The sequence below is a fragment of the Strigops habroptila genome, chromosome 4 (assembly GCF_004027225.2).
Source record: "Strigops habroptila isolate Jane chromosome 4, bStrHab1.2.pri, whole genome shotgun sequence".
Lineage (NCBI taxonomy): Eukaryota > Metazoa > Chordata > Aves > Psittaciformes > Psittacidae > Strigops > Strigops habroptila.
Window position 1 is genome coordinate 83,115,538 of NC_046358.1, and position 21,538 is coordinate 83,137,075.

Consider the following 21,538-nt stretch of genomic DNA (forward strand, 5'->3'; position numbering starts at 1 on the left):
TGGGAGGGCTGGGGTAGTGGGGCAAAAGTGGCTCTAAGTTGTCGCCAACCTGTGTTTAATGTAAAAAGGATCTCAAGCTGGATGTGTTTTAGTGCATCTGAGTGATTTCCTGATTGTCTCACAAATTGTATTGTACAGTGACCTATGTTCTTGCTTCTAGAACCTTCATTCCAATAAATCACAGGTTTTTGCGTGGTAGTATTTGTTCAGACTGGTTTATCTGCTGTCGTTCCTTATCCCAGCACAAAGTTTAGGTTTAGAGGCAAACAGAACCTCTTCCAGCAGAGCAAAATAGGCGCCTGGTTGGTTTTTCTGTATGTTGTGTTCATGTGTGGTCCCCTAATTTTCCTGCTTTCCCACCTTTAATAGCTGTACAGTTGCATTTCACAGAGAAGTGGAATTTCCTTATCTTGTTTTGGTTTTTCCATCTCGCCTGTGTGGGTGGACTTGCAGAACCAGTGTTCTGGATCTGCCAGCATCACAAGCAGCCTTGTTGCCCAGTATTGCACATCTATTACTTTGGGCATTTGAAAAGGAAAAAGCCTGTTACTGGAAGAAGATTGAAGAACTGAAGCTGACAAAGGTAAGCCAGGGGCTTAGAACCTGGGTTTGATACCAAATCTAAAAGGAATTTTCCAGATGGATTTATCATCAGGCGTTGCAGAAGTAGATTTCTTCTTTGTTTTTGCCTTGCCTGTCCAGCATGTGACAGAATGAGAGTAGTGGGTGTACACAATGCATAATGTGTTTTCTTTATGGATTATACCATGCAGGACAACTTTGTCTTGACAGCAATATTAATTCCAGTATTTACATTTACATTAGCAAGGTTCAGAAGTAAACCAGTACTTTTCTAACTGCACTTACCATGAGAGCTCACATCTGTGTGTAGAATATGTTGAGTATCTCACTGGTTGCTCTTGCTCATTTCAAGAACAGTTCATAAGAAACAGAAAGATAACATTATGAAGCATAGCAGAAGTTTGCAAAGTAACAGGTTTATAAAAGGCACATTTTATAAGAGCAAGTAGTGGTAAGTCAAGGGGAATGGCTTTAACCTGCCAGAGGGGAGACTGAGATGAGCTCTTAGGTGGAAGCTCTTCCCTGTGAGGGTGCTGAGGCGCTGGCACAGGGTGCCCAGAGAAGCTGTGGCTGCCCCATCCCTGGCAGTGTTCAAGGCCAGGTTGGACACAGGGGCTTGGAGCAACCTGCTCTAGTGGAAGGTGTCCCTGCCCGTGGCAGGGGGTTGGAGCTGGAGGAGCTTTAAGGTCCCTTCCAACCCAAACCATTCTATGATTTATTACTAGAGATAAGATAATGTTGGCAATCCTTAGTTAGCCCCACTCCTCTGCACAAATGACAACAGTTTTCTCTGCTAGCATCTCATCAGTGCACTCCTGCATCTGAGGTTTTGGCACATTATTTTTGTGTTACTTTTATGACCCACATGTTGCAATGTTTGACACTTCCAGTTAAATATTGTCAGGCTTTGTTAATGAGGAGGGAATAGGTGTGGCAGACTTGGTCTTTTAATGACTGGAATTCTGTACAGGCTTTCAGTTTTAGCTATTTTTCTTTCCAACAAAATCCACTTTTTCTCATAAAAGTTAAACACAAGAGGATGTGTTGTTGTGAGCTCTTGTCAGCTCTTTATGTACATCAGATTTTTATGTTTTCCAGTAAGCTCCAATTAGTTATGCAGTACATAGCTGCAGTTCACTGCATCATACCTGTTTCATTTCAAACGTCAGTTTAAGAGACAGTATAGCAGCTGCAGTCATTGCTCCCTCAAGGGTAAGACTGATACATGCTCCTTTATGTTTTTCCCTTTTCAGCCAAGTAAGTTCTCATGTTTTGCTGCATTCACCACTTTCTTATTTTATTAGGGTTTGGAGTACTCACATTTCAGCCTTGTCTGTTTTGCAGGTTACTTTGTCTGGATTCATCCAAGTGAAGTCATAATGTTTGAAGCACTCCATTTAGACCCAGGAAAAAACTGACACCAAAAGAGCAAGCAAGTAGAGTAAACCAAGAGAGCCTTCTGAATTTGATGCCTGTAACTAGTCTTCTGGTGGCAACTTTAAGGAAGAGTTGATTCTTGTGGTCACAGGGAAAGAAGGTCCAGCCACAGGCATGTAATAAATGATGCTTAATAAATGATTCCAAAAAAGCTGCCTTTATGTGTTTGCTTTTACTTGTGATTGCTCAATTGGATATAAAAAACAAAAGCACTAGGGTGAGTCTCTAGATGTACTCCTGGTTTTCCAGCCGTCTTCTGTGCTGTGCTGGCTGACTTTGCATTCTGGAGCTCACCAGAGGGACTGAGTTTTCCAGGGAGAAACAGGGAGAGACTCTTCTGCTTGTCAAAATACCCTGGTGCATCTCAGGCATGTCCAGGGGTTTGCGGTCTGTGATTGAAATAAACCCAGTAAGTTTTAAATGGAAAATACAGGAGAGAGGTAGGCAAGAGGTACCAACCAAACATTTCTCCACTTGCACAGCGTGAACACATCTCTGTTGTGACATTGTTTGCAGAGGCATGCAGGCTGGGGAATGAGGTAGGACGGTGTACAAAGCTGAAGCATCACACCGTATTTCAAGCTGCTACAACAAATTAACTATTTAACACCTTGCTAATGTGCATACACTTGTTGCCTCCCAGCATGAAAACAAAGCAATTGCAATAAGCTTTCTGCCCAGTAGAAGTTACTAGAATATAGTGAGAAACTTTGTCCTGCACTTTTAAGTAAACAGAAGCACCAGGAAGCTGTTGGAAGGAGAATGGTGTTGCATCAGATAGAGGAAAACAACTTTGAGGGCTCTGAGTCCATTGCCTGCAGCTCAGTAGTGCAGTTCAAACTCATGTAGTGCAGTTCAAGCTGATGTAGTGCCATTTCTCTCTGGTAACATAGCAACTGGACCACACCTCTTCCTGCTGAAAGATGCTAAAGAGCCCTTTGAGCACTATCTGGTGTATTGCAAGGGAACTGCACCAGTTTTAATTGCCACAGCATTGCCAACTGATTTTTTTTCTCCTCATGGATGGCAAGGAAATTCTTTGTTCTCTGTCAAGTAATCCTGTTTTTTTATTCACTGTTTGTGTTGTTATCATATTTATATTGCAGAAAAGGACTGTTAATTTTAAATACCAGAATTTTATCTATCAGTGCATTTAATCTTCTTTCAAAGTAAGTTTTTGATTACAAATAAGCACTCTTGTCCACCTGACACTCTTCTCATTTAGCACTCCTGTATGGTGGTATTAGGTTAACCTTTCGGAAGAATACTCAAGGATTTGAGCATGTTTTTCTTCTCGCTTAAGACTTTGCAAATGACTGAAAAGCTTTCCCCACTCATAACCTCTCTTCTGTTGTGCAACAAAAGAGCTTTCCTTTAAGCATCTTGGTTTCCAAGCACAAGAAATCGTCTCTGGGTATTACTGAACATTTGACTTAAGGTGTGATGAATCCTCTTATGCCAAGTTGAATTTTTTGGTGTGTACTATAGTTTGATGTTTAACTTAGCTAAAACAAGTGTGGAACTAGGGTTGGTCAGAGTTTCTCTTTTAAGGTTGTTCGGATCTTGGGTTTTGAACAGAAAAAGGAGATGCTAAGTCTGCATTGGATGGCGCAGCCTGACTTGGTTTTGTCAAGGCTGTTTCCTTTGCTACCTGTCTTAGAAAGATAATTGTTGCATTAGAACAGTACAAAACCCTTATTCTGGCTTCGTGATCTGTATTAGGGAAAGCCTTTAAACTATCTGAAAACTTAGTGATGTTTTTAAATGTATTGGTTTCTTACTGTAGTGTCTTACCAGTTGTTGTCTTTGCACTTTGGTATCAATCAGCCTGGGGAGGGAGGAGGTGTTTTGGTCACATATGGCAAAACAGCCACTGCAAAATAACACTATTGGTGTTGCTGTACTTGGAGGTTTCCTTTTTTCCGGACAATTTGAAAAACCTAGTGTAGATCAGAAAGCTTGTGGCAGCTTGTGACTTCAGTACATCAAAACCAATAGCCTACCTAAAGCAATATAAAACTGCGTACTTGGAAGCTGTGCATATACAGTAAATCTCTTGCAACATTGTGAAAACTATATAAAAATGCAAATATACTATTATGTTAACTTGATAATGCTTATGCATCCCCTCCCCCTTCTGTCTTCGTAGGTCTACGAGGGCTAATCAATCTTGGGAACACATGTTTTATGAACTGTATTGTCCAGGCACTTACCCACACTCCACTGCTGCGAGATTTCTTCCTCTCCGACAGGCACAAATGTGAAATGCAAAGCCCCAGCTCATGTCTGGTCTGTGAAATGTCTACGCTTTTTCAGGAGGTGAGTGCTATTTGCCACAAACACATTGCCTTTCCCCAGATGCTGGCTGTTTCCTAACCCAAAAGGGGTTGTGTTCTGTTTGCAAATAGAAAGGGAATCAAAATACGTTTCCCCTCAAGGTGTGGCAAAACAGAGCAGTAAAGATTGAGTTGAGACTCTACTGTCACTAATACCCAACTGCTGAAAAGGAAACTATTGTCCCTTTAAGCCCTATTCTTAAGTCACCCTTGTTTAGGCAAAGCTGGTCTTGGAAATAATTACAGTGCTGCCTGCTCTTCTGAGACTGATCTGCAAGGCTTCAGTCTTAGAGCTGAATGTGTGCTTTAATTAAAGGTACAAGTTGTAACTGGAAAATATGTCATAGGCTCTTTGGGTGCTGATGGGAGCGAGAATAAAGCAATGGTATCTAGCCTTGTGGTTTAGGGCACTGGATTATGTAGGTCTGTATAAATATTTTAAAGATCTTGATTCGGTGCTTTCTAGCAGGGAGAAACATCTTTGCTATCATCTCTTATGTGGCAACCCATTAATGGCCAGGAGGATGTAGAGAAGTGAATGTTTTGGTACAGTTTGTACCTTCCATGTAGGAGCTACTCTTCTTTCCCTTCCTCACTCAGGTGACTGGCTTTGCAGTGTTCCTTTCTCTGGAGGTCTAGTCTGTGCTGTAGGAGACAGGCACAGTCTTTTCTTTAATAGTCAAAGGGCTTTATTAACTGTCTTAATCTCACATCACTAATGTAAGGACTGTGGCTAGACATGGGCTCCGAGTTTGAAGATGAGTCTTTGAAAACAAACAAATCCCGTCTGTGTCTTTCCTTCAGTGATAGATCTGCTTTCTTGGGAAGTAAAAAAAAAACCAAAACCAAACCCCAGACAAAGCAAGCCAAGTAAAACCTCAAAAAAAGCTTTAGTAGATGCTGTCACAGAGCACTTAAAATAGCTGGAGATGTCTGCACGCAGAGCATGTCTTTGTGTATATGCTGTCATGGAAGTTCATTCAAGCTGAGACCAACCTAAAATAACTTTACCTTTATCTTGTGATTTTCAATTTGATTTTACTTCTGTGCCTTTTTCACCAGAGAAGATTATTTTTGGTTATTGCAGGCAAGTTAAACAGATAAGAGAAGGCAAAGTATCCCTTTAGCCATTCCAGTACAAAGCTGTTTCAGTGAATTTGCAGCTTTTCATGCTGCTTCTCAGTCATTAGTTGTATGTTATATTTCTTATTTTTTGGTTTCTTTTTCAGTTATTCATGAGTCTGTCAGGAAAGGAGGTAAAACCAAAAGACAGGCATACCAATAGGTAGCAGCTGCAGGATTATTGAAGCCAGATGTGCAGTTAAAGGGGGAAATACCACTCTGCCTAGATAAAAATTCAGTCATGGTCTAGAAATACCACTTTCTATACACTGTTAATATAGAAACCTATTTGCTTGTTTAAAAATAAAAGGTACCATTAAAATCTTGATATCCTTTCATCAAGTTGTGGTCTAAAGTCTCATTTTAAATATCACCACATTCTGTTTACACATGTAAATCCCTTGGGAAAGGGGGAATGAGTGTTACATTACAGATTGGGGGGCTGGAGGAAAGATCAAGACTGTCTAGGTAATGATTTTGTATTTGCATTAATGTATGTGGAGCCTCGTCAATGGCCTAGGATGCCTTTTGCTAGACTATGTACAAGCATGTAACAAAGGACAAGCTGTTACCCGAAATGGGGCTTAAATGCAATATTCACATTAGTTTCAGTTGTAATCAAGTTTAATTTCACACACAGCTTTGGGAATCTCAGCCTTCATTTTCCCCAATCAAAATTCATGCCTAAACTTGCATTAGTTCTAATAATCGATGTGCTGCAACATGAGGGCATGTGAATGAGGGAAGAGCCATATCTCTCATAATCAGACTGTGAAGATGGCAGGACAGCATCTCTGTCCTTACTTCATGTTGAAGTTCTGCAGATCTGTGCTGTGGGAGGACAACAAAAAGTGACTCAAACACCTTGAAGTAAAACCAGAGCTTAGTCCTCCACAAGTAAAACGGTAGTGTCTGGAACCAACTCAGTGTATTTTAACTTGCAAGCAGTAAATACCATGTTATGTTTATAGCTCTGTCAGCACTCATTGTAAAAGTCTGCTTCCCAGTGAGTTTTAATTTCTCTACATTCAGAATGGAAACCAAAGTCTTGCATTTTTAGAGCAGACTGGTTATCTTTCATGTCCCAACTATATGGATGAAGATTTCTACACTCATTGCAGAGATAAGGGCTGAATGGAGGAAAGCTAACCAATGGAGATTTCAGTGCTATGGTTAAGAATTCCTTCGTAATTGAATTACTGGGGAAACTTTGGTTCAGGTTCTGTCTTGTTTTCATGTAGCTTTCCCACCAGGATTAACTGATGTACTTATCCCAAGGCATTTTACCCAGTGACAAACCATCAGGGCAAGGGTTAACTTCCATCTCCCCTCCACCCTTCTTTTCTGAAGGTGTGATCTTAGGCAAAAGGAATGCCAGGGGATCTGGTGAATGCATGCCAGTAAGAACTCTCCAGGAGAAAAAGAGACTGTTTTGAGCACTAAATGAAACTTACTCTACATAAAAAGCAAGTTTTGCTTCTCAAACAAAAAACACTTGTTCCTTTTTTTTTCCTGGTTTAAGATCATTTAATTATAATGGGGTGTGTGATTTGTCTGTGATAAATAGGAAGCTACAAAGTTCTTGCACCTTGAAGTAGGTTGGTGGTGAGTAATGAGTATCAGATGGTTCTCAGAACTGAGGATTTTTTCCTGGTAGCTTTTCTTGCAAATATGCCAAGCATTGATCTCTGTTTGTTTTAAAAATATCTGACTGCATCAATTAACATTCTCATTTTTGCTACTTGAAACCTATTTCTCAATAGAACCATGACATGAATTACACTGCATAAGAAAAGGAATAAAAAGGATTTGGGAATAACAGATAGTGGTGAAACTGGATGGAGGGAAGATAGAACACACAGAATCCGTTCATTGAGCCTTTGGGCTGAAAGGGTTTGTGCACTACTTTTTACTTACTGGTATTTGTGTTTTAGTTTTGCTTCACTGATGAAAATTAAGATACTCCATACGCTAAGGTTTATCTGAATTGTTTACAGAATGACCATTTAGAATGGTAGGATTAGTGGATCTGTATGCTGGTATACTCTGGAATAGCAGGAAAATCTGGGAACATAGCAGAATGCAGGGCATCTACTCAAGAGATGTAAACAGAGCCTTCTTTCTTCCCATCATTCCTCATTCTCATAAGCCTATCAAAGTGCACAGCACAACTACGAGGAGACTTGAGAAGTGAGGATGAAAAGGAAAATCACCGATATGGTTTATGGCTTTGATGTCTTAAGATGGTGCTCTGTTGATGGCTATGTATAAAATAAGTTATAACAAAGATACAAGAGATATAGTAGATGAGGCTCTTTGCACAGACAGTTTAGTGCCCATTTAGTAAAACCTTTTCTCTGTTGTAAGTATAGAGCATACAGCGTGCGTGCAAGGAAAACGGTGTTTCTAACTCCTTGAACCATTGCTCTTTGGGAGAGCTCCAGTAGGTGTTAAAGGCACATGTATTACCCACTCCCTTTATCCACTGTAAACTTTCAGAATGTTTAAAGTCTTAATTGAGAACCAGTTTCTAAGAGGTGGTTTTCACTTCTCAAGTTGGACTGGAGCCTGGTACAGGATTTATGCCTATAAACTTTTGATTACAAGGCTTCGAGACTGTTCAGTCGATACGTATGCAGCATAGATCAAATGCGTTTGTTCACATAATTGGGAAACTTCCATGCATGACTTTTTGGCAGGAGGAGAAGAAAACACTACAGATGCGTGTGGCGGTAGTTGGTTTGGTTTTGTTTAAAACCTGACTGCTATCTGTATATTTTTGGTAACAAGAATGCAAAATACAAAGCCTAGAATCCTCTAAATCCTATAGATTCTTCCTTTTATGATCCAAGAGCAAGCGTTTTAAGTGCAAAAAGAGAAAGTTCCTGTTAACTTGGTTTGTATGTAAGAATGGAGGCTTTGAATCCTGGGTTGGGCTTCTTATTTTTTTCCTTTTTTTTCCCCTCTTTCCCTTGGAATAGCCATTAAACAGTGCATTACTGACCGTTTTCAAATGGCTTGAACTAGTTCTCTCCAATATAAACAGCTGATACTGCTGAAGTGAAAACAAATTTAAACAAAAACCATTTTAAGTTATGGTTGGAAGAATTGTGCCATTAAAGTATTTTAAAGGTGACTTGCAGAACCATCATTATTTCTATTTGCGTCCTTTAATGAAAAGGTTTGCATAACAGTGATTGATTCAGACTTTACATGGACTTCTTTCCGTTTTGTGGGTTGGAACAGCTCTGATAGGCTGCTTTTCCCAGCAGCAAGGAAATGACAGAGAGGGGATGGCTGTTTTATACATTCCAGTTAAAATATTGCTATTGAATGTGCTCAGATTCTTTTGTTTCATTATGATTTATTACAACAGTGACACTTCCCTCCACGCACAGTCACCAGCGTTTTCCTAGGTGCATTTCTAGCTTCTCTGTGATAATACCTGATAATTCGATAAAGCTTCTTGTTAGATTCTTCCCATCCTAATGAAGCATTAGAGAATGTAAAATCTGGCAGATCTAGTGACTGCAGTGGAGCAATTACAGAGAGTGCTGTTGGTTAAAATGACCGGAGAGAGCTCTGGGACTAATTGTAAGGCGGGACAGAAGAGAGAAGTTTTATTGCTGCAGTTCCCTGAATTATGTTGAGCAGCAGCTGCGTCAGCAGATTTCAATTACTCTACTACTGCTCCAGTCCCTTGGTGTCATTCTTGTTGGCATCAGAGTTAACTATTGATCTTCTTATTTATAGAAGCATTCTGTGGTGTTCAGCTGCAGAGGTATATCTTGTTGTTGGGGAAAAAGCAGAGCTTGCAGTAAAGACATTTCCTTGCAAGGAAACACACTAAAACTATGTAGAAAAGCCTACAAATATGAGGATTAGATGAGAAGATTATAATCCCTTTTGCCTACCTGTCTCTTAAAATACAGTGTGTTCTATCTCAGCAGGTTTGTAGCACAATGCCTGTGCTTGCACTGATATAAAATGCCCAGGGACTGGGCAGGAAGCAACTTGGGGCTGGGGAAGGAAGCCTGCTGTTCCAATGAGAGTGAGAAATGACACACTGCTGGGGTTTCAAATCTTACTTTTATTCAGTGTTTTTTGCTGCTTACTGTCTTCTGTTTGGGAAGAGTAACTGAAAATAAGCCACAATTGATTCAGTAGGATCTGGGCAAAACATAATTGTGGTGGTGCAGGAACACTTCACTGGCAAATACCTTTTCCAAAGGTGAGAGAAGGCAAAATGACTTATAAATTTTCACTTATTAAAAGTAAAACTTTACTCCATTAAACACAACCTGAAGGCCAAGTGAACTCTTTTGGGCATTTCCTGGCTCCCTGCAGGGATACCACAAGCATCTGCGCTTTGCTTTTGGAACTGGTATCATGGTGCAGGGACTCTTGAACAGCTACAGAAGTCAGCTGGCTCAAGAAGGGGCTGTTAGCTTTAGTCCCAGACTCTGGATGCTGAAATTAGCAGCATCAGGAGTGAGGACCCAGGAAGATGAAAGCTGTAGCAGTAGCACTTGGATAGAAATGGAGAGGGTAAAGGAAGGAGTTAAACCTTGACCGAGGGAAACACAGACCCTTACTATGGGGGTTTTGGAGTGGTTTTTAAGGGGGACCTGACTGGTTTTTATTACCAAAAAGCAAGCATGAACTTCTGTAGGCAGTTACCTGTCCTCCTCTACTCTGCTGATTTACCTCCCCAGCTGTGTGCCACCACTCAGCAGCAGTGTTTCACATCATGGTTTTGCTGACTGAATAATTTGTCTGTGCACTCTCTAATATACTTTTGGCAAACTCACCTGGGGCAATTGCAGTGACTCCTGTAGCCAGCTCGTCAGATTTGGACTGAAGCCGACTAAGAAGCAGATGCAGGAGCTGGTCCAGGACCAGATCTCCAGGCAGTGACACCCTGCAGGAGTGGTAACAGGCAGCTGACTTTGGGAATAGGTGAATGAAGTGGTACCTTCAGCTCTGCGAACAACTGTGCTGAATAAAGTTGTTTCTAAAGCCTTGTGCTGTTGTGCAGCAATACAGTGAAAGGCCAGTACTGGCATGAGGCTGCCATCCTGCTTGTAAATCTTTTTCATAAGATAGGACTGTTCAGAGCCTTTGGATGCAGAGAGTTACTATGGCTTGGTTCAGGGGCAGGCTGACAGTTGACGTCTAATATTCTCAACTTCAGTGTTTATCCTGATTTTGGGGGGAGAGTATAATTTGTGCGTGAAATTCCTGATCCCTTGCAAATGTAGGATACTTCTTCCTTTCCTTCCCCTCCCCAGCTACTTTAATAAAACCCAATGATATTAGTAAGGAATCTTTGAGTGTTTTTTGTATCCAACCCTGCCTGGTTTTGGCTAATCCATCACAAAATGATGGAATTTCAAGGGAGGAAACTGAGGTGCTGGATTCTGAGATCACTTCTTCAATAGCCTGTGATAAAAAGCTGTCTCTGTCTTTTATTATTAAGACCATTAGAATTAAATGGTTTAAATTTATTTCACTAACTGCACTCATTGAAGATTTTAATAATTAAATGCACCGAGGCTGTGTAACTTGTTAACAGTCATGTCCTTTTCTTTGCTTTGAGCAGTTTTACTCTGGGCACCGATCTCCTCACATTCCATATAGGTTATTGCACCTGGTATGGACTCATGCACGGCATTTAGCAGGGTACGAGCAACAAGATGCACACGAGTTCCTCATTGCTGCATTAGATGTGCTACACAGACACTGCAAAGGTAAGGCTTGTCCTGAGTCTTCAATCAACAAGGAATATTGGATCAAAAAGAGGTAGAACAATCTCTTCTTAAATCAAGTTTAGTGTCTTCGAACAGCAGTTTTAGCAGATTCCTTTTAAAATGTTTGGTAGATTTAAAGGAAAAGATTTTATAAATAAACCATAACTGTCAAAACTTACCTGGAGTTAGAAGCAGACAAGCCTGTACATTGGCTTCAGTCACCATCGTGGTTTTTCTCTTATTGGTTGTGAGTCACTGTCTTTTCTTTTAAATTGCCATTCTAATTCTATTTATACTTGAGGTAGTTAGAACTCTTACTCAGTGTGTCATGGGACTGATGGAAATAACACGGGAGGCTATGGCTGTTCTGCTTAAATATTATTCTAGTGTATTTACAATGCCCAATTGCTTAAAGAAGTATGAATAGGAAAAGAAAGTAATATTTGGTTTTGGTATCTTGTTTTATTAGTCTGTATGTAAAAATGTGTAATCATACAACACAGTAGAACTATTCATTGACATGCTTTTAGAGATGAAGTATCCAAGTGTTGAATTGATTGGGTAATACCATATGAAATTATGTATTTCATGTTGGTTAGCTGAACTAAATCGAGCCCAACCTGCCAATGTTTGATGTAGCTTGGTTCACTTACTTAAGTGCAGAAATTCTTCCTATTCTTATAAGGGGGGGGGAAACCCTAGGGTTGATACTAGCAAAACAAATAAAAAAGTCCTTAGTCACTAGAAATAAGCTTTAAAGCACTCAGCTTTCTTCTAATGCTCTTAGAAAAAGCACCTAGAGGTTAAGGTTTTGGCTTATCAGAGGTCTATCAAAGGGAAGGCTGCTGCTGCTGCTTTGAAGCATTTTGAAGTCTTGCTTTTATCTTTGAGATAGTCGTACCTTGTAGCAGGTGTGCTCATTCAGCTTCATAATAGGTGTCCTCCAAAAGAGACTTCTCCAAGAGAGTACTTCTAAGGACAGGAGTACATAGAACAGTTCTTTCGTAATAATTATCTGTCATTTGATAATCACTAGCTGAAATGCAACAAACATTATGAAACTAGTGTTGAGGTGCTTTGAGGAACAGCCTCTACCCAAATACTGACCTTTCATTTCTCAACACTGAATAAACTCAGCTGCAGACAGAAATACTTCTTGGTTCCTGTGAAGTTTCTGAGCCATTGATCTAACAAATCTTGAAGCTTTTTCATCATCTTTGATGTAAAATAATGTTTGTATTTCTTCTATGTCATAGAATCATGGAATGGATTGGGTTGGAAAGGACCTTAATATAATCCAGTTCCAACACCCTGCCATGGGCAGGGACACCTCACACACTAGACCATGTTGCCCAAGGCTCTGCCCAATCTGGCCTTGAACAGCGCCAGGGATGGAACATCTACCACTTCTCTGGGCAGCCTGTTCCAGTGCCTCACCACCCTCACAGTAAAGAGCTTCTTCCTTATATCTAACCTGAACTTCCCCTGTTTCAGTTTAAACCCATTCCCCGTAGTCCTAGGGCTACAGTCCCTGATGAAGAGTCCCTCTCCAGCATCCAAATACCTCCTGATTAGTTCATGAAGTACTAGTATTTTCTTCTCGGAATTGTAAAGAAAAAATATGCAACAATAAAGGTCCCTGTGTTCTTTTCAAACTTATAAAGAATCTGAAAAGACTCTTTTTGGTTTGGCTTTAAATGAAGAATCTCTCTGGTGTATCTTCTGGAATTACCAACAATATCAAGTTTTCTCAACAGTTTCTTTACTCTTGGTTCTGTTTGGCCTCTCCATCCTGAATGAAAATGAAACTGGGATCTGTGCTAAAACTAGAAACAGTTGTGTGTTGGATATTCTTTGTTGCAAAGAGTGAGTGCATGTATATGGATTCTTTTACTACGCAATGGGTCTCATAGATGTGTTGAAAACACAGACTTCTGAATTGATATCCAGTTTCATAATGGTTTCAGCCAGCTTGAATTGAATTAGGGAGTTTTGTACCTTTAGTATTGAGCTTTTTTGGGTTGTTGGAAAGGTACCACTTACAAGGACTGAAATTCAGTTACTTAATGGATATCCTTAAGTTTGAGCCTTCCTGCATGGGCATAACTAAGCTCTTACAGTGCTGCTAGTGGGAAGGCATTGGCACTAGATCGTTTACATCTCTGCACCCAGGTTCTTAGATTTCTGTTTCTGGAGAAATTGGGAGACTTTTATTAAACTAGAGTAAATAATCCATACCACATCAAGGTAATTTAAAAGAAGTGGTTAAGCAGTTGTGTGGGAACCAAACAAGTTAATCTAAACCAGAGTTTCAAGTTTGGTCATGATAAACCACTTTTGGAATGAACTAGTTTGCTGTGTAATGAGAACATTTTCCCACTTACATACTCATGTATGCGCATAGACACACACAGGTGAAGTATACATATGGAAAACTATAATTACTAATAGTGAGAATGTGTCCTAAAGCTACAATAAGCAAATAAGACCTCCCCTGCTAATATTACATATTTATTTTACTGACTCAAAACACCTTTTAAAGCTTTCAGTCAATAGCAGTCAAGTTCTATGATTAACTCACAGTGAAGTAGAGAAGTCATGGGGACAACTTTGACTAAAAGCCCTATGTAGGATGTTATTCGTGATCACCAAGGCTTCAGACGCCAAAGTAAATGAAAGTGTTCCTTATGGTAAGAACTGTACAAATATCTAGTGATACTTGTTTGGCTGACATTGGTTGATTATGGAGTTGTGGAATCAACCAGGTTGGAAAAGACCTTCAAGATCATCGAGTCCAATATCCCTTTTCCATTCTATTGACTCAGCTTTCTAGGAAGTGTCCTAATGAAAATGAGGGAAAGCTGTGAATGCCTGTTACTGATACCTGTCACTGCTTAAATTAGGAAAATAAGATTTTTGTCCATTTAAAGATTAGTTTTGTAATGCTGCATCCTACGAAGCATAAAATTAACTGCTCTGAGATGATTGTATGGATGGCCCAGGTAGTTGCTTGGTTGGTTTGATGGTTTGGGTGGTTTTAAGTGCTGGTTGAATATATACTTTGCTTTAGTGGCATCTGTGAAGTTTGGAAGCCTGGGATACCTGTATGATCACCCATGTAAATCTGGGTGTAAATGTCTCAGGGGTGAGAGCCCTCCTTGTGCTAGCACTGCTGTGTTGAGCTGTGGCATCTGCAGGGCATGTTCTGAACACTTAACAGGGCTCCTCTGTGCTGCTGGAGCAATATAAAATGATTCTGAATAAAAGAGATAGAATCTGTCATGCGTATGAATCGCTATTTTTTATTCCAACAGCTGGAGAAAGATGGTCTAACTGGAAAGTAGTATTTTGGTGGGGGGAAGAAGAAGCGAAGATATGAGTTACTCCTATTTCTCTGTTATTCACCCAAAGTATGTACAAGGTCTGCCCTTAAACACATACTCCAACTCAAAAAGTGAGACCTTTCTGGAATGCGAATTCCAACATTGCTACTCTAAATGACATTTAAAATTGTACCTGTATTTTGTGCTATTCTGGTCTCTCTTGCTGGTTTGAGAGTGCTCAGAGTTCTGCAGTGTCATTGTGTATTGGTATTTGTGGTCCTTTTCACCACATAAGCTTCCAAATGAGCTTCAGAGCTTATTCTACATTGGATCATACCTTCTTTACCAGAATAATGCTATAAACAGCCTGGCTGTGTAGGTAATGGTCACTTGCTTTGTACTAAAGTCTAACCATTCACCTGGACTTTGGCAGGCTGACTGGTCTCTGAATATGTTTGGATTATAGAAGGTGCTGAAAATGATCAGATACTGATGTGTTGCTTCTTGTATGTTTTCTTAGACTCTTTCTATGAAGAACAAGTGCAAAGTATACCCTATCCTTCATGTGGGATCTTTCAGGACTTCAGGGCTCTTCATTTGTAGAGGAACATAAATAATGGCTATTTCTGCAAGCTCCCATGACAGTGAGGTCCCAAACATCCAGACACTTTGTAGCTTACTAACTTTGTCTCAGACATATTCAAACTTGGGAGAAACTGAGACCACAATTGTTATTTTCTTGTATGGAGCAAGACTGCAGTTCACAAGCTAATGTTCAGCCCAGTGAAATCACTGGCTGTGGTTTGGCTTGCTTTATTATTGCAAGAGCCACATTAATCAAGCAGCAGAGAGTGGCTGAGATGGGCACTTGTACACAAAGGGTCAAAAAGCAAGATTAAAAACTGAGGTAATCCAGTGTTTTTATCCCAAGCTTTATTCAGCCAATGTTATTCAGTTGTCTAACAAAAATAGAGTAGCACTTTAAAGCTGATTATTCCTCATTTATCTGGTTTTCTTGAAGCATTCTGCATTCATCTTTAACAAGGACTGCTACAAAGCAAATGTGAAGCTAGGTATCATGACAGAAAGAATGCTGTGCTGAGGTTTAGGAGTAAAACACTACCCTGCTCTCTGAATGCTGCATGATATTCTTAGGAGCTGATAAAGCATATGCTTGTGGAACATGTCATCTGCTATGATCCATATAAATCTATGTGTACCCTGCTTTGTCATAAAGAACAACAAGCACTTGTTCAGAACACTGAAGGTGAAGTAAAGCAGAAAGGTTAGCATTAATGTCTTGTTTTGACATGCCTTTAAATCTGGCAATTTTAAATTCCTTTTTCATTTAAAACATATAATAGAAGTCGGAGGCAAAGCTTCTTTATTTCAAAGCAAAAGCAATGTTAAAAAGTAATCTATAGCTTTTACGTATGATTTATCTTTAGCATTATATTAAATACTGCCCCAGTTTCAGCTGGGATAGAGTTAATTTTCTTCCTATATATTTGAAAACAAGTTAATATACTTGGTTATTGCAGAGATGTAGTAACTTCTGTTTGTTTTGCTTTAAAAGAGTGATATTTAATTTGAATCCAAACTTCTAAACTCAATTTTCTGCCGTTCTCATAACCACTTTATATATGGATGTATTTTCAAGCTTGGTTTTAGTCTTGTGCTGGCCAATCTCTTACTGATTTCCCTAATAGCGATTATGAGCAGCTCTAAAACAAAAACATGTATTAAACTAAAACCTACTTTGTAAGACAGAAATGTCAAAGGGAGCCTTAACTTGAGCACAACAATCTAGCAGCTTCTAGTTCTCAGCTGCATAATATACCTCCTCTTAGCATCTGTTCCATATTGACAAGTGTGAGTAGGTGGTAATCTTACTCTTTTTTTTTTTCCCCTCCTCTCCAACCAAATGTCATGGGAAATAATGTTGAGTGGGTAATACCCTTCTGTTTTGCTGGGAACAAGCTTGCAGGAGCCTCTTTGGAGACCCTCTTGTCACTGATCCTAATTGACTTGTGTAATTGGAAAGGGAGTATTCGCTCTCTCCTGTACGTGGAAATGGCTGTCTATTAACAGTGTCCAACAGGGATGATACCTCTGGTCCAGGGGAAATCTCTCGATGCTGTTTCTCTGCTTCTGCCCCCTTGAAACAAAACAGAGGGAAATAATGTTTCAAATGGTGAGATTACCAGGATGTGACAGGGGTTTTTTCCTTTAAAAAGGAAAAGTGGAGTTTTAAAAACAGGGGTAAAAAGCATTAAATTCATTTCTTGAAAATCCACATGTAGTCTTTAAAGCTTATAAGTGATCTGTTTTTAAAGGTGAAGAATGCCTTGTACAGCCTCTATACCTCTCTTCATTAGCTTAGCATAATTGAGACCTTCTAAAGATTTTAAGTTCAGTAAGACTTAGTTGAAATTCCCATCAAGAAATGCCTGAGACTGGGTCTGATAACCCCCGACTTGAACTTCATACGTTTGAAATCCAATTTTAGTGCATTTTGTTCAAGAGCCATTTTAAGGACACAGTGTGCTTTTCTTGACAATTCAAACGAGTTTCTCAAGCAGGCAGCTGAGAGCTTCTCTGAGGCATTTAGGATTGAATTAACCGAAGTGGCTCATTGCAGCTTGATAGGTATCACCTACATTTGCTTTTCTCAACAAACTAGTAAAGCTTCATTGGGAAAGAAGTCACATTCCTTCTTGCTGAAGAACACTCCAGCTAGAGCACCTTAGACACAAAGTGGTGGGGTTTGCCCCATGTTTTTAGTGTCTTCAGGTGAGATTTCTTTACATACTTGACTAGAACTGATTGGTTTTGAGTAATAGCTGTGATTTGGGGAGTCAGCATCTTAGTGTTTCAGATATTGAATGCTTCCTAGTAATTTGAAGATACCAGAAAACGTGGTGAAACTTCTTAGTTTCTGTTGTAAGAAACTGGGGGACATCTGAAGATGTACTTTACAAAATAATCAGCTGATGCTGTGTTTGTGTGTGCATCTCTGTGTACAAAGCAAACCCAGTTGCATCTGTCCTACCCAAGGAAAATAAGCAGTGAACAGTCTTGGAAATCAAAGAAGTGTATCACCTAGGGGGAATGGAAGGAGTGTGCTTCAAAGCTGACAACTATGCCAAGAAATTTTTGGTTATTTAATGCTCTGGTTAGTCTAAGAGAGATGAATTGGCCTAATCTCAGTGTTCAAATCACAAAATTAACTGCTGTGCTCCTGCAGCGACAGTCGATAATGGCTAAAAGATGGGTATGCGTTCATTGTGCCCCATGGGAACTTAGAGGATTGCTGTGCCTCTGAAGAAGCTGGAGGAAGACACAGCCCTTATCTTCCTTCTTCAGATAAGGACATCTTTCATTCTTTCACTGGTGGAAACTTGCATGGAAACTCCACATGGATGTTGAAAGGATGGAATGCAGACAGCAGGCTGGAGATTGATGTGTCTTAAAAAACCTCCCCTCACTCTACTCTCAGAAGTTGACTGGGATAGAATTAAAGAGTAGCATTTGCTTGATGGTTCCTCTCTCTGTCGTTTAGGAAAATATTGTGCTATTGAATACTCCACCTAAGTAGAAACTAGTGCTTCTGTAGTAAGGAGCTGGCTGCTTGCTCAGGTGCAAGCGTTGCATGGTGGCACTCTTAAGCGTAGTTTAAATACTCATTTTCGTGAACCACCTTGACAACCCCTTCATCTTAGGAACTGATCTTTATACTGGATAGGACAAAGCAAATCTCTGTGAAGGGGGATAGGGCTACACCCGCAAAAGGGTTTGGCTAACAGCCAATAATGGCTTTAAAGCTTCACCTCTAAAGGAGTTAACTGCATTTAGTCACCTTCTGATTGTCTTCTCTTCTTGTTTCCTTGATTTTTCTTCAATGCACAACATTTTCAGGGTTCTATGTTGTCTATGTGAACTTTGTTAAGTTATAGAGAGTTACTGGAGATGCAGTCCAAGACAACCACTGTTCCCTTGGAGGATTTTTGACTTCTGAGTCTGTGTTTGCATTCCTCCAGGTGATGATAATGGGAAGAAGGCCAACAACCCCAACCACTGTAACTGCATCATAGACCAAATCTTCACAGGCGGACTGCAGTCTGATGTTACCTGTCAGGTCTGCCAGTAAGTACTTCTTTTTCTGGTTCTGAACTCTGATTTGAATCTATACACCCTCCAGTGCAAATGAATCTTTTCTTTCTTGAATACCAATAAAATACTAGCAAAATTCCAGCAAGACAAGAAGTGTTTAAATACGGCATCAGCTAAATGCAGTCAGTTGCCAGTTAACTGATATATATTAAGACATAGCAAAAAAAGCTACCTGGAAAGTCCCACAGGCTTGTTTGACTTTTTACTAGTCTATAAAAGGTTGTTCTTCTCCAAGTTCATGAGGAAAAGACTTCTTTGGTTTTCCAAGTATGTAATTGCCACTATATTTGAAGAAAATTCTGATATGAAACCACATCTTCCTTCAGTTAGGAGCCTCATGTATCATCAGGAGAGGTTTCAAAGAGGCTGACACCTCATGTAATCTCAGGTACCAGCAATTGAATGTTTGACACATGTAAGGAAAAACCTGTCTGTTGTTCTACTTTAAATACTGGAGCAAGTTGACTTCTCATTCAAGATTGTTTGGTATTGCCATAGTGCAGAATTCAGAGTTCTTGGGTTTTGTTCTGTCTTGCATTCTTTATAATTACGTATTCTGTCCTGCAAATGGACTTCTTCTGTGCTTGTTTGAATCTGCTTTTATTCTCAGTTTCCTGGAGATATTTGTGGAAGATTTGCTGTAAGCAAGACATAGGAAATCTTGTTCTTTGCCTGGTAGAGCCACAGATTCCTTATATGATAATGAAAAGCTCAGTGTGTTATGACACAATATTAGCATTGATGAAACTTTAACAAAAGAAGTTTTCTTTTGAAAATTGACCACCTTTGCACAAATGAAGCTGAAAAGGAAAAGGCAAAGTATTGCAGGCTTAATGAGATTGCAGAGTGAGAGACACTAGTTTGAGAGGAAGAGAGAACTCAAATAAGAAGAATAAGGAGTGCGAACAGGCAGTACTTCCAAATGAGGAGCTAAGACCCCCTGAAGTTCTGGAGTTCTCTTAAAAATGTAAATGCTGAAAGAAAAGATTTGAGTCAATGCAAGTTAACATTTTGAGAAGCTTCTTCCATAGTTTAGCTGTTGGCTTGTCTTCAGCTGTCTTGTAGAGAAATCTGATGGAGAACACACGCTACTTCTTGATGCAGTTTTTTTGTGGCCTCTCGAACTCCAAACACTGTAGGAGATGCTAATAGGAACTGCAAAGCTGAATTCAGTGCACTACTCTGTAGCAAAATTTGGCTCTGTCTTTATCAAAGTAACCTTAAACACAGCCTTCTATGTCATGACCAGAGACCTCTGCTTCTAAACTAGTTAGATTGCATACTGCTGTAATCGTAGATGTTAGCTGGTTTATACTGGTCAGTAGTATGAGCGGTACCTCTATCTCCAAGTAACCCTGCTTGTTCCCTTTGAATCACAGGGCTTCAGTGAGTGGGAGAATGTATTAAGTGCATATATTTTGCATTTAGTACATCGCAGATGTTTCCTAAAACCCTATGGCTTTTAAATATTCAGAAAAACAATCAGCTGTGGGAAAATACTCTGGAGCAACTCTGTTTTCTGTCATCTTTGAGTGCCCTCTAGGGGTGATGTAGATCCCATGGTTCTTCAAAGTATCCGATGTGCTGTTAATTTGACTTCCTTTAAACGTCTTTAAAACTGCTTTCTTTTTCATAGTGGCGTTTCCACAACGATAGACCCATTTTGGGACATCAGTTTGGATTTGCCAGGCTCCTCCACCCCGTTCTGGCCGCTGAGTCCAGGGAGTGATGGCAGTGTCGTAAATGGGGAAAGCCATGTATCAGGCACCACCACTCTCACAGACTGCTTGCGAAGGTAGGAAATGAGACAAATACGATGTTGGTGGGGTAAGGAAGCATTTTTATACAGATTTTAGTACATAAGAAAAAGTGAGAAGGCAAAGAAAGCTCAGAGCAACAGTTGGTCTCACAATAAGCAATCAAAACCAGTTGCCATGCGATGCAAGAAGAAAACAAATTCTACATTGCCTGCTGCCAGGCAATGTGGGTTGAAATAATCAAAACCACTGGTGTCTGTCTCCATGTTCTTGGTTGTGTCAGCAAAGCAAGCACATAAAGAGTTCACAATGCATTTAACATTTATCTAAATTACAACACCAAGTATGAGTCTGATTTTTGCTCTAAGCAGAGCTGAGGGTCAGCTACTGCTACAGCTTAGTTGTGGGGGTGACATTGAGAATTAAAGGAATGGAGCTTTCAAAAAGAAAAGATCATTCTGAGCAGGAAACGTAGGCATCTTGGAAACAGGTAGTTGGGGAGAATGCTATGGCTTCATATAGTGTTAACTTGGATCTTTTAACAGATCTGGAAGTCATTCTCTTGTGGTAAATGCAGATATTTGTTGAAGATACTTGTCTAAGAAAGAGGTTAACTGTAGCCTCTGGCAAAGCTAATCCTCCTGAAGTAAAAAATCATGGCCTCTGACATCTGATTTCTAACCTTCTTGATACTTCTAAGATCAATAATTTTAAGAGAAAAAGGGAATTAGTACAAATGAGAAATTGCTGATGCAAGAATGCATCAAGAGGCCAAACCAGTCAAATTTTGGTGGTTTTCTTCAAGGTGGGGATTAGTAGGATCAGAGAGAGATGATGATAGGGAAGGGAAAACATTGAGGTTCAGAGGTACTCTCAAAGAGTATGGATTTTGGAAAGAAGTTGAACTGTAATGGATAAAGAGGATGGGTCTAGGTTTTAACTCAAAAGCTAGAAAGCAGGTTGACTATTAGATTCAAACAAGGAAGGTGTGTAATTTACTGTCAACTGGTGTGGCCATGGAACTTGGAAGTTGGCTTGAAGAAGGAAGGATTGAGCAG

At 39.9% G+C, this 21,538-nt stretch overlaps 1 protein-coding gene across 3 annotated transcripts in view; it reads left to right on the forward strand.

Annotated features, from left to right (window-relative positions):
* LOC115607615 (ubiquitin carboxyl-terminal hydrolase 22-A) overlaps positions 1–21,538 on the forward strand; it is a 101,123-nt gene that overhangs the window by 69,446 nt on the left and 10,139 nt on the right. For all 3 annotated transcript variants that reach the window (XM_030485112.1, XM_030485111.1, XM_030485113.1), the window contains 4 exons: positions 4,169–4,338; positions 11,080–11,227; positions 18,591–18,696; positions 20,360–20,518. In XM_030485112.1, the coding sequence (XP_030340972.1) occupies positions 4,169–4,338; positions 11,080–11,227; positions 18,591–18,696; positions 20,360–20,518 (583 nt within the window). The remainder of the gene's footprint in view (positions 1–4,168; positions 4,339–11,079; positions 11,228–18,590; positions 18,697–20,359; positions 20,519–21,538) is intronic.